Source organism: Tachyglossus aculeatus, chromosome X1 (assembly GCF_015852505.1).
Source record: "Tachyglossus aculeatus isolate mTacAcu1 chromosome X1, mTacAcu1.pri, whole genome shotgun sequence".
NCBI lineage: Eukaryota > Metazoa > Chordata > Mammalia > Monotremata > Tachyglossidae > Tachyglossus > Tachyglossus aculeatus.
This window is the reverse complement of record NC_052101.1, coordinates 114216604-114230252: the sequence shown is the minus strand read 5'-3', so window position 1 is coordinate 114230252 and position 13649 is coordinate 114216604. Positions and strand designations below refer to the sequence as shown.

General features: G+C 44.0%; 1 protein-coding gene across 9 annotated transcripts in view; it reads right to left on the bottom strand.

Annotated features, from left to right (window-relative positions):
- The window catches only part of SAFB2 (scaffold attachment factor B2), a 53497-nt gene that overhangs the window by 21881 nt on the left and 17967 nt on the right, over positions 1 to 13649 (bottom strand). For 7 of the 9 annotated variants that reach the window (XR_005457320.1, XM_038771731.1, XM_038771727.1 and 4 more), the window contains 3 exons: positions 11504 to 11616; positions 5310 to 5446; positions 2251 to 2342 (listed from right to left, as the gene is read on the bottom strand). Coding sequence is in view for 8 of the 9 variants with exons in the window: in XM_038771731.1 (XP_038627659.1) it covers positions 2251 to 2342; positions 5310 to 5446; positions 11504 to 11616 (342 nt within the window). In the remaining variant the exon portion in view is untranslated. The remainder of the gene's footprint in view (positions 1 to 2250; positions 2343 to 5309; positions 5447 to 11503; positions 11617 to 13649) is intronic. The other 2 variants (XM_038771725.1, XM_038771726.1) reach the window with 1 other exon arrangement.

The following is a 13649-nucleotide window of genomic DNA, read 5'->3' as shown; positions in this document are numbered from 1 at the left end:
TTTAGTTCCTAGAGCGGTCCCAAGGAACCTTTAAAGAAATGACATTTTAAACAGACGGTAAGGAATGAAATGTGGCCTGCATAGAGCTGGCACCCCCTCAACAGGCATTTCTAGCTAAGCAAAAACAAAGACGTTCAGTTGAGGATGAAGAATCCAGTGGTTAAACCTCCTGGTAGAGGGTACTTGCCGGCCAAAGGAAAATGCTTTAATTGGAAGCTGCCACCTTGACCACCTGAGAATGGAAACCAGGCAGCACCGGAAATGCAACTTATAATCAAAGGCATGGAAGGCTGCTTTGAGCTTCATGCTAGGCTCTGGCTTTCTTTTTGACTAATAAATTGACCAAAGAGTGGAAAACTTTATAATTTGTAAAATAGGTGTCCCTATGCCATCCACTGGTGAGTTGTATATTAACTCTGTCACTTTTATCTTTTAATGGTACTTATTAAGAATTTACTAAGTGCCAGGCACCGTACTGTGCACTGGGGTAGATACAAGATAATCAAGTTGAACACAGTCCCTGTCCCACATGGGGCTCACAGTCTAAGTCAAAGGAAGGTTTAAGTTCTATTTTACATATGAGTGAAGTGACTTGCCCAAGGTCACACAGCAGATGATTGGTAGATCCAGGATTACTCATTCATTCAATTGCATTTACTGAGTGCTTACTGTGTGCAGAGCACTGTACTAAGCGCTTGGAAAGTGCAATTCGGCAACAGACTAGAATCAGGTTGAGAAGCATCATGGCCTAGTGGATAGAGTGCAGGCCGGGAGTCAGAAGGACCTTGATTCTAATCCCAGCTCCACCACTTGTCTATGTGACCTTGGGCAAGTCATTTCACTTCTCTGTGCCTCAGTTACTTCCTCGGTAAAATGGGGATGAGACTGTGAGCCCCGTATGGGACAGGGATTGTGTCCAACTTGGTCAGCTTATATCTACCCCAGTGCTTAGTGCAGTGCCAGGGCACATTTTAAGTGCTTAACAAATACTATTTTAAAATTAAAAAAAAAAAACCAAAAAAAAAAAAAAAAACCACACAGATCCTTTGACTCCCAGAACCGTGCTCTTTCTCCTAGGCCATGTGGCTTTATGTCCCAGAAAGGTGTACTTTGATAAAGTACCAGCAAATGCCAGTTCTCAGAATCACACTAATAGTATTCACATTTACAGACACCTGCAGGGATTTCTAAAAACTGTTGGAGAAATTTGTTTTGTTTCACAGGTGTAGTTTCCAAGAAGAGAAAATGAAAGTCTTGGTAGACGGACAGCAACAGAAAAGCAATAGGAATATAGGAAGTTCTTAGAAGGGGGGAGGATCTCCGTGAGGCTAGCTTCAGAGCTTACTATCTTACCAAAGGTTACCCAGTTTGAGTGATGGATGTTTATTAGCACACAAGTAAAAGGCAGCCAAGAATTGGGCAGGAATTCATTCAGTCGGTCAGTTTTTAGGCTATTCCTAGAACATCCCGCTCATTTTTCACAAACTGAGAACAAAGATCCTAGGTCAATCAATTGGCAGTGTTTACTGAGTACTTAATCTATCAATCAATTGCATTTATTGAGCGCTTCCTGTGTGCACAGCACTGTACTAAGCGCTTGGGAAGTACAAGTACACTTAACTGTGCAGAATGTTGTACTAAGAGCTTAGGAGAGGTCGATAAAGTAGACACGATTCCCTGCCATCAAGGGGATGCCATCAATCTATCAGGGGAGACAGATCCCTCTCGGAACTTAGTGTAAGGATACGTACATAAGAGCCGGTGCTGGGGAAGATACGTGCTAACGTACATAAGTGATGATGCAGTCGAGAGGGAAAATAAGTTGGGGAGAAGAAAGATGATTTTTGCAGGGCTTTCAAGATGGGGAGGGTGGTGGTCTATCAGATATCAAGGGAGGTGGGCATGAGCAATGGGTCTACAATGAGAGATGAGAGCAAGGCACCGTGAGTAGGTGGTAATAGGAGTGAAGGGTGAGGACTGGGTTGTAGTGAGAGAAGACTGAGGATATAAAGGGAGGAAAGATAGTTGATTATCTTGAATCCAATGGTGAGGAGTGTCTGCTGGATGTGGAGATGGATAAGCAACTATGGGCAACTGTACCCCGCTGCACCCACAAACACACATCCCACTTTGGTTTAAAATTTAAAAGCAAACCTGGAAGCTCTTAAAAATTTGGGAGAAACACAATGCATCAAGAGTGTCTTTACAACCCCATTAAAGAAGTTTGACAAATTCAGAAACTATACTTACCCGTTCTTTAGATCTAGTTGTAGTTTTTACACTAATTACAGGCTCTCCTTTAGATTTATCCATTACAACTGTCCGTTCTGTCCCTCTGCTTCCTTTAGGGAAAAAAATACGCATCAAAAATTCTGCAGCACCAACAGTATCGAATCTTGAAATTTAAAAACATTAAATTCATTACCCATCTGATATTGTATTAAATTTTGCTTCTGGAGAAGCAGTCCACCCAAACGCTGTTCTTCCCATGCCTTTCCCATCACTGTTGACAGCACCACCATCCTGTCTCACAAGCCCGTAACCTTGGCATTATCCTCGACTCATCTCTCATTCAACCCATATATTCAATATGTCACCGAATCCTGTCGGTTCAAACTACACATCGCCACTCAAACTACCACGGTAACTCAAGCATGTATCCTATGCCTCCTTGATTACTGCATCAGCCTCGCTGCCTCCTGTCTCTCCCCATTTCAATCTATACTGCACTCTGCTGCCTGAAGCATTTATCTGCAAAAACTGTCAGTCTATGATTCCCCACTCAACCTAAGTGGTTGCCCATCCACCTCCACCATAAACAGAAACTCCTTACAACTGGCTTCAGAGCACCCACTAATAATAATAATAATAATAATGGCATTTATTAAGCACTTACTATGTGCAAAGCACTGTTCTAAGCGCTGGGGAGGTTACAAAGTGATCAGGTTGTCCCATGGGGGGCTCACAGTCTTCACCCCCATTTTACAGATGAGGTAACTGGGGCCCAGAGAAGTGACTTGCCCAAAGTCACACAGCTGACAAGTGGTGGAGCCAGGATTTGAACTCATGACCTTGACTCCAAAGCCCGTGCTCTTTCCACTGAGCCACGCTGCTACTCAATCACTTTGCCCCCTCCTACCTCACCTCTCTGATTTCTTACTACAACCCAGCCTGCACACTTCATTCCCCTGCCAACCTACTTGCTGTACCTCATTCATTCAATTGTATTTATTGAGTGCTTACTATGTGCAGAGCACTGTACTAAACACTTGGGAAAGTACTTTACAGCAACAAAGAGTGACAATCCCTGCCAACAACAAGCTCACAGTCTGGGGGTGGGGGGTGGGAGGGGGGGGGCGGGGAGACAGACCTCAATACAAATAAATAAAATTACAGATATATACATAAATGCTGTGAGGCGGGAGAGGGGTGAAGAGTAAAGGGAGCAAGTCAGGGCGATGCAGAAGGGAGTGGGAGATGATCTTATCTATCTCGCTGACAGCCCTTTGCCCACATCCCTGCCCTTCATATTCGATAATAATAATAATAATAATGATAGCATTTGTTAAGTGCTTTGTATGTGCAAAGCACTGTTCTAAGCACTGGGGGGGATACAATGTGATCAAGTTGTCCCACATAGGGCTCACAGTCTTAATCCCCATTTTTACAGATGAGGTAACTGAGGCTCAGAGAAGTTAAGTGACTTGCCCAAGGTCACACAGCAGACTTGTGGTGGAGCCAGCATTCGAACCCATGACCTCTGACTCCAAAGCCCGTGCTCTTTCCACTGAGCCACGCTGCCTCCCTCCACCTTTCAAACCCCTATTAAAAGCACATCTCCTCCAAGAGGCCTTCTGTGACTAAGCCTTCATTTCTTCTTCTCCCATTCCCTTCTGCGTTACTCTTGCATTTGGGTTCGTACCCTTTATTCACCCCACCCTCAGTACCACAGCACTTATGTATATATCCAAAGTAATGTCCATCTCCCCCTCTAGACACTAAGCTCGTTGGGGGCAGGGAATGTGTTTACCAACTGTTATACTGTACTTTCCCAGGTGCTTAGTGCAGTGTTCTGCACACAGTAAGAACTCAATAAATACCACTGAATGACTAGTCCAGGATAGCATTTACTATCTCTGAACTGTGGGCTGCTGTAATGTCAGATAGGGGTAATTTATTGCCAATATTCAGATTAATTTTTTCAGTTACATAAATCTAAGAACCAACATCTGATAAAGCAATAATTGAAGGTTACACTTATATTTGGGAAAAAAAAAGGAAATCAACACAATTGCTCTAGTTTCTAAAATGAATTCAGATAGTGAGATGAACCACTTATACACACCCACACAAATCCCCCTGTGAATTTCCTCTATCCCTCGAACTAAGTGAAAGCAGTATCCAGGATAATAAATTTATAGGCTTTTATTCCTCCCACATTTTCTAGAGCTCTGCAGAATTTAAACTTGCATACTCTAACTCAATGCCCTGCTGCCTTATTTTCTCTGTTGCCTGATAAAGTGAAACAGTGCCCCACCAGATGTGTTATTTTCCCATTCATCTCTGAGTATTAAATGTTTCAAATGCTATTTTTTTTGCCCAAAACAGAAAACCCAACTCTAATCATTGAAGCAGTCACTCATTTAATATAATCTACAAGACATGCCTACCAGTTTAAAAACAATTTGCTTGCCACTGGATTGCTTCTCTAACTGGCAAATTACCACAAACACTGAGACTTCAGCTGTAACACACTGCACACAATTTCACTACTCCCAAAGAGTTCCTTTCTGCTCGCCCCCTCCCATGTGGATTATCAAATTTCACACGTGATTGGCAGCCCATAGCTCATATCTGTCGGGGCTGTTGATGGGGAGGTTGGAGTAATCATCCTGTTTTATCCTGCCTCGACTGACACTCATTCATTAAGAGCTTGTATCTCATCAGAGTGTCCTTGCTTTGAGGAGGGTAAAGGTCCCTCCCAATGGGAAAGCCAGAAGTTTTTTATTTTAATGTGGGGAAAAATAAAACCAAGATACATTTCTAAATGATCAAATGAGTCCCCTAGTAGGCCCATGCAAGAGGAGTCCAGGGTCTGCTAAGTCCCCTGAATTATAAATCTGCTACAGGGTGGGAGCCCAAGACTTGTAGGTCTGAGCATCTAGTCCAATACCTGAGCCCAGGGCCAGTAATTCCTTTCATCCATTTGACTGGGTTCACATGTCCAAATCACACCCTTGCCCATTTGTCGTAGGCAACCTGCTTAGCCACCTCAGCCAGCCGAACTTGATGAAAGTTAATCATCCAACCTGATTTGGTGGTCCTAGATCGATCTGTAGACCCGGGCTTCAGTTCTTCTTGGTCCTTGTCTTTTTCATCCTTCTTCTCTTCACTTTTCTTATCATCCTTTTTGTCAGTTTTCTCATCCTTCTTAAGTCCAGCTCTACTTAAAAAACAAATCTGAGTGTTAACACGGGACAGACTGACGTTCCTCAGATCAACCTTTCTACATGCAGACACTCTCCCGAAATAGCCACTCAAATGGACGTTCTTAGGAAATTCTTCTTTGAACCAGAAAGTGAATGCAAGACATGTCCTTTGGAAACCTCTTTACTATTTAATTTAGTTCACTTTGTTAGATCAAAAAATGGAAAAAGGAGGAAGATTGGTAAAGGATCCTTATTTGGTAATCACTCAGAAAACTTCCAATGATGGTAATTCAGGTCTGGACAACATGAGCTACTTTTTTGGAGCCATCTGATAAATGGTATGAAAAGAAAAAAAAGAGAGACCTGAGATATATTAAGTTAGTACAAATAGCCTTGGTCCTTGACAAATGGCCAAAATCCCAAGACTATTTGGAAATAGACCATTTAGAAATTCCTCTTCTACGCAGAGACCTCCAATAAAGCATCTCAAATGCCTTATCCCAACACCAACCACTGCGAAGCCAAAAGTTACCTATCATGTGGTCTCTCAATTTCACTCCCTCCAACATCCAAGGCTTTTTAGTGACACTGACAGAACGAAACTCTTTTGTCTATATCCCAGAAGTTAAAGCAGCTATAGGGACAGAGATGCAAGGTCAGAGAAAGAGGCAGAAAGAGAGACACACAGATAACCGCAATGGTTGGGAGACTGAGGAACTGGGAGATCAAAATGGCAGGCAGTGATAGTGTAGCTTTCTGCTGGTTGTTCTTGATTAGCTGAATTTTTAAAACGTGCAGTCCATATCCACAGTGTCATCTTTAATCACCAGTGCCTATATGACAGTAAGTGAACTGATGAAGTCTTCTGCTCAGAGACGCATCATGTGAGAGGCATGGCAAGGCAACAGAATAACGCTGAGCTCAGCAGCCTGACACGCCTTGAAAATATTTCACAAGGCTTTCAGTAGGCCTCATGATTGGAAATCTAAGTCACGCAACTAATGTCTCCCCCTTCTACACTGTGAGCCCGCTGTTGGGTAGGGACCATCTCTATAACTTCCCAAGCGCTTAGTACAGTGCTCTGCACACAGTAAGCGCTTAATAAATACGATTGAATGATTGATTGAATGAATGAACCAATAGACAGGAATTGGAGGGCAAGAGGACTCTAGACTGAATCAGGTTTGGGCCTGGGGAGTGGGTTTTTTTTACCCCCAAGACGCCCTCAAACCTGAAACCAGGATGCCCACTAGCACCCAGGTCATGCATGTGTCCAATAACTGGTCTGAAGGGCCAACTCTCAACTCGATTGGTACCTGCCCCAATAAGCAGGAATTGGAGGGCAAGAGGACTCTAGACTGAATCAGGTTTGGGTCTGGAGAGAGTGGTTTTTTCCACCCAAGATGCCCTCAAACCTGAAGCCACAATGCCCACTAGCACCCAGGTCATGCATATGTCCAATAACCCGTCTGCAGGGCCAACTCTCAACCCGACTGGTACCCGCCCCTTGGATAGCCAATTTAGTGTGGTGTGAACATGCCCCGAGATTGCCTCTCCTCCGTAATGGCACTCTACTAGACCACAAACTCTGTAAGACCAGAGAATGTGTTTCATGCTTCTTTTAAATGTCTCCCAGTGCCTAGGACAGAGCTGTGCACACAGTAGACACTAAGTCAGTGCTGTTAAATCCAGCTGTAACCCATGCTCTTGCCAGTGATCCGGCCCTTCCAGTCCCACTAATCAAAAGATGGATGTCAATCCAGCATCAGTGCCATACCAAGCTAGCTCTCTTCCTCCCTTAAAAGCCCTACTGAGAGCTCACCTCCTCCAGATGCCCTTCCCAGACTGAGCCCCCTCCTTCCTCTCCCCCTCCTCATCCCCCCGCCTTACCTCCTTCCCCTCCCCACAGCACCTGCATATATGTATATATGTTTGTACGTATTTATTACTCTATTTTATTTCACATATTTATTCTATTTATTTTACTTTGTTAGTATGTTTTGTTTTGTTGTCTGTCTCCCCCTTCTAGACTGTGAGCCCGCTGTTGGGTAGGGACCATCTCTATATGTTGCCAACTTGTACTTCCCAAGTGCTTAGTACAGTGCTCTGCACACAGTAAACGCTCACTAAATACGATTGAATGAATGAATGAATACCACTTGTGTTTGGCCGGGACTGGACCCTGCCTTGACATTCCGATCCATGTAGGATCCTATGCGCAGTGCAGACACGCTCTACTTTAAAAGTGAATCTCTTTCAAGGTCTTACAAGTCCAGCTCTATAAACAGAAAAAGAAATAGATCAAAGTAAACAAAGGACAATAACATAACCTAAGACCCTTAGCAATGCCAATACCGGGCCAGCCCATAGGCCCATATCTAGACCAAGACTGTCAAGGAATGTGTCTGTTTCTTGTTATATTGTACTCTCCCAAGTGCTTGGTACAGTGCTCTGCACACAGTAAGCGCTCAATTCATTCATTCAATTCGTTCAGTGCTCACTGTGTGCAAGGAACTGTACAAAGCGCTTACTGAATAAAAATCAACTGACTGACTAACTCTGGCAGTATCAGGATTCTTGAAGGAACCATGTGACTGTTACACTTGCCTGGACATACATCCTCACGGTTAGGGCTGAACCACCAAAACATCCCATTTCCTTCTTGTACTACATCCATGAATTTATTGAAATCCCTCTTAAACCTACTGTGACTTTCTGCTTGCACAACTTCCTGTGGCAGCAAATTCCCTGACCTTACCACCCACTGGTTTGAGGGCATGTTTGGTTTTGAACCAACCACCCTCAAGCTTCATTGGTGTGAGGATTACGGGATTTGCCCAGCAATGATTTTCCCTGTTCACCCTATCTGCACTCTTCATGATTCTGTCATCTTGAATTAGGTCCCCTCTCAGCCTCATCCTTTTAAACTTAAGAGTCTTAACTATTATATGTCCTATTAAGAGTGACTGGAACTGTGTAATAACCCCACAGCACTTATGTTCATATCTTTAATTTATATAATAAAGATAATTGTGTTTATTGAGCACTTACTGTGTGCAAAGCACTGTACTAAGCGCTTGGGAGAGTACAATATAACAGACACATTCCCTGCCCACAATGAGCTTACAGTCTAGAGGGGGAGATAGACATTAATATAAACAGATAAACAAATAAATGTTACAGTGCTTATATGCCATTAATGTCCGTCTCCCCCTCTGGCCTCTAAGCTCGTTATGGGCAGGAATCGGGTCCACTACTTCTGTTGTATTGTACTCTCTCAAGCACTCAGTACAGTGCTTTGCACATAGTAAGCACTCAATAAATCTCATTGATTGGATTCCAGGTAAAGGGCATGGCATGATTAAAGAGAGTAGCAAAACCACAACTTTCAGGTAGTTTATCCCCTTACTGATGATGCCCAGTCTCTGGCTGCTGCTGCACATCAAACCAATGATAAACAACCAGTCAACAATGACCTTTTATCATAATTGAGTCATGACTGATAGCTCAGAGTCTCCTGTCGAGGAGTTCCTATTTGGATTATTCCTCCCTAGGCAAATTACCTTACAAACGTTCACAAATTCATCAGCCCTTCATCAGCCCACATCCTCTGCTTTGAGGCCTACCTGCAGTTTTAGCCACATTCACATGGCCTTGCATCTGCCAGAGGCCTTTGCACACTCCCCCTCTTCCAGACCGCTTACGAAGATGTTAAAGCACAACTTCTCATGATAGAGACTCCCAGGGGAACACCACTATCTACACTTCTCTAAGCTGAAAAGGAGCCACTTATCCTGTTTCAAATCCCGTGACTTCTCATCTTTAAGAGTGTTTCCTGGGAAAGTTTGTCCAAGTCTTTTCCAAAAATCTAAATGGCTACCGGCACCCCCTCTGTTCACCAACAATTACAGCAGGTTAGTGAGGTGAACCTTCCTCCTACATAACTCCTCCCTCTAGATGGTGATCTCTCTCTTGACCGTAAGCTTATTACAGGCAGGGAATGTGTCTACTAATTCTGTTGTCTTGTACTCTCCCAAGCACTTTGTACAGTACTCTGCACACAGTAAGCACTCAATAAATACCTTTGATGATATGAAAATCATGTTCTGTCCCGTCCCCCCCCTCCACCATGCCCCTGGCCGCTGCCAACAGCTGTTAATTCTTAGTGTTCATTGATCTGAAAATTAATGATCTATGTGACTAATTTGCAAAACCCAGGAGTGAGACTTTCTTGGTCTGGGGCCACTTCTAGGACATTTGAAAATTGGTAGGAGTTACGGTGGTAATCCACAAGTCTTCCACTTCAAGTGGCAGCTGTTAACGATAGGCTACGCATTCTCACCAGGAGTCCCGCAAATACCCCTCCACAGATCTTCACCAAACCTTCAGAACTCTCAGGTTAGTGCTATCCAGATCTAGTCATTTGCTTACCTCTTGCTAAGTCAACTTAGTCAAAAATATCCTGTGTGCTCACCACAATTTGTTCAAGTTCCTCTGCCCCATCTGCTACAAATGCCACTTGGGTGTGGAGGATTTCCCTAATACCTTCCTCAGTAAAAACTGAACTGATGGATTCACGGAACCTGACAACTTCTCCCCTTTTCATCCTTAAGTGTACCTTTTACCTCATGATTGCAAGGTGGCCCCACTGATTCCCTAGCCAGCTTCCTGCTTTCAATCTATCTGAAGAATCTTTCGTCTATTAGATTTGGCGTTACTTGCAAAAGGGCTCTTTCAAACTCCCTTTTGGCCCACCTAATTTCTTCTTTGCACTAACGTGGTTGCTTGAGTGCCTTTCCTGGTTTGGAAAAGCTATCTCCTTCTGATGACCTGTTTTATTACCCTAACAGTTTGTTAGGCAGAATTTTTTTGTTTCATATTGTCACACACTTTAGAGCCTCTAAGGTGGGTGTTTTGAAAATTTTCAAAGTCCAGATTTCTAGTAAGTCCCCCTTTCGCCTGCTCCCTATGTTCTGCATTTTTCCCAGTTTCCTTTTTCAAAATTAAATATCCTTGTGTTTTGGGTTTTTTTGTCTCCCCTCCCCCAAGCAAGAACATTAAATTTCATCCAGGGTCGTCAAGCTTGTATACAAAGTAAATGCCGACCTTATGTCATTTCAGCTTTACAACCCATCAGGTTTGACTTTGAGACCCCAGCCTCTTCTACAGCAAGAGGTCCATAGGCTTTGGGGGGGATGCAAATATAAGGTTGGTGGGGAGGTTTACCAGGTCGCCGGGCAGTCACCAGGGTAGGATCAACATGTCTACTTGACTTTTAATTAAATCAGCTACTCTACCAGAGAACCTAATTCACACTGTTTACTCATCTACGCTTCATTTAGTACACAATTCTGGGAGATTTTGGAAAAAATAAATAGGGAGGCGGTTCGGAAAGAGCATGGGTCTGGGAGGCAAAAGACTTGGGTTCTAATCCCAGCTCTGCCACTGTCCTTCTATGTGACTTTGGGTAAGTTACTTCACTTCTCTAGATCAGTTTCCTCATCTGTAAAAATCAAGCAAAGATTCCTGCTCTCCCTCCCTCTCCCCTCTATCTTCATTTTTCTTCTCAAGGTGGAAATCTCCTTAGTTAGAAAAAACGTCTCAATCCCAAAGGACCACTTGGAACTACTAAAGATGAGATGCAAACACCTAAATATGCTAAAGACTTTACATCCAAAGTAAGAATTAGAATCCGTTTAGTTCTCCAAACAAAATTTGCATTATCAGAAGCTACCTTACCACAATAACTCTCTACCTCCTGGTGCTGTGTTAATTAAGCGAATGTACTATTCTCATGGCAACCCTGATTTTTCGATTCCCCGTGAAAGCAGGAGTCGAAACCACTGAGCCTTGAATCTGAGCGCTAGTTCTACTTTACTTCAATGGCTTCCATAGAGTATGGGGTCTGCAAAGGAAGTTTATAAGAGACTTTATAACTCTGCTTGCTTGACAGGGTTTTCGGTTGCCACCCCACCCTCACCCTCCTCTCCTCAATTGTTCAATGTCATTCATTCTTATCCCCACAACGAGCAACGAGTCATTTGAAAAATAGGTATGGGGGGAAATAATTTTACTTTTCAAGTCTGGAGTCAGCAGAATGATGCCTGTCGCTGCTGGCTGATTTATCCTTCTTCATTTCACTGTCTTTTCTGTCAGAGGGCTTCTTCCCAGCGGGTTCATTTTTAGCCTGAAATTAATTTTGTCAAAAAAGATCAAAGAGTAAATGCATTAATTCACTTCAGTAGGAAGCAAACCACAGCCTGTGAGAGGCTTGAATTCGGCCCTAGGCTTGGAGCCCTGTGAGGCCCTCCCTTCCACTCCCCAGCCAGACCTCAGCATTGCTAGTCAAGCCTTGCCCTCCCAACCAATGGACAGAACTAAACACCTACAATCAGTTGGGAGCACTGTGCTAAGTGCATGGAGGTAGCTACCACTGAAGTAAAATACAAGGTTTACGATCTAATGGGGAAAGACAGACAGGCACAAATCATTTATAAATAGTGGGAGGAGGAAAAACCAAAACAAAGATACAGCTGGCAAGAGCCAGGAAAGATGAATAAATAAGTGAATAAGCAGAGTATGTAGGTCAGTGAAGACATAACTGCTAAGGAGATGACCCAACTTGGGATGATGGAAGTTAATCGGGAAAAACTTGTTGCCAGTGGGATTTTAGGAGGTCTTCCAATCTCGCATACCAGAGACCAGGAGGTCCAGACTGGAGAGTGACAATAAGGGGTCGGAAGTTGGAGCACTGAGAGAAAGACACGGAGGGGAAAAGTGAGCTGGAGAGGAGCCGATGAAGACAGCAGATATGTGACGGTTCAAAGCTCGATGTGAGCAGAGAAGATATCTACCAACACTGCTGTGTTGTACTCTCCCAAGACTTTAGTACAGTGCTCTGCACATACTAAGTGCTCAATAAATACCACTGACTGACTAGCAGATTGCCTGGGGATTTTTGACTGGAGATTTTGAGCCGTGTGGGGTTTTTGAGGCCCTCCCTTCCACTCCCCAGCCACACCTCAGCATTGCTAGTCAAGCCTTGCCCTCCCAACCAATGGACAGAACTAAACACCTACAGTCAGTAGGAGACTCACAAGCCTCCTCAAAAATCTCCAGTGGCTACCTATCAACCTACGCATCAGGCAGAAACTCCTCACCCTCGGCTTCAAGGCTCTCCATCACCTCACCCCCTCCTACCTCACCTCCCTTCTCTCCTTCTACAGCCCAGTCCGCACCCTCCGCTCCTCTGCCGCTAATCTCCTCACCATGCCTCGTTCTCGCCTGTCCCACCACTGGCCCACGTCATCCCCCGGTCCTGGAATGCCTTCCCTCTGCCCATCCACCAAGCTAGCTCTCTTCCTCCCTTCAAGGCCCTACTGAGAGCTCACCTACTCCAGGAGGCCTTCCCAGACTGAGCCCCCTCCTTCCTCTCCCCCTCCTCCCCCCTTCATCCCCCCAGCTTACCTCCTTCCCTTCCCCACAGCACCTGTATATATGTTTATGTTTGTTTGTATTTATTACTCTACTTATTTATTTTACTTGTACATATCTATTCTATTTATTTTATTTTGTTAATATGTTTGGTTTTGTTCTCTGTCTCCCCCTTCTAGACTGTGAGCCCACTGTTGGGTAGGGACCATCTCTGTATGTTGCCAACTTGTACTTCCCAAGCGCTTAGTACAGTGCTCTGCACACAGTAAGCACTCAATAAATACGATTGATTGATTGATTGATTGGTGGACAGACTTGAAGCCAGTGATAAGGAGTTTTAGAGGAGTAGAGAGACATGTGCTGAACACCATTTTTAAAAAGTGATCCAGGTAGCTAGACATCATAGAGACTAAAGTGGGGAGAGCTTAGAGGCAGGGAAAACGATGAGGAGTCTAGTTTGGTTACGACAAGAACTTAAACTAAGGGTGTATCCACCCCAGTTCCTGGCACAAAGTAAATGCTTAACAAATACCATCATCATCATTAAGGGTGGCCATTTGGGTGGATGTGGGAAATATCCTGGAGGGAAAAAATAAACCCAAAAGGATTTAGCGAAAGGCTGAAAGTTTAAAAAAATAGGAGGTAAGAATGATCCCAAGGTCGTGAGCTTCTGGGATAGCGAGGGCAGTGGTGATATTGTCAACTATAATGGGAAAGACAGGCATGCGTTTGAGATGTGGAGCTCAGTTTTAGCTATGTCTCAGTTTAAGGTGCTGGTGAGACATG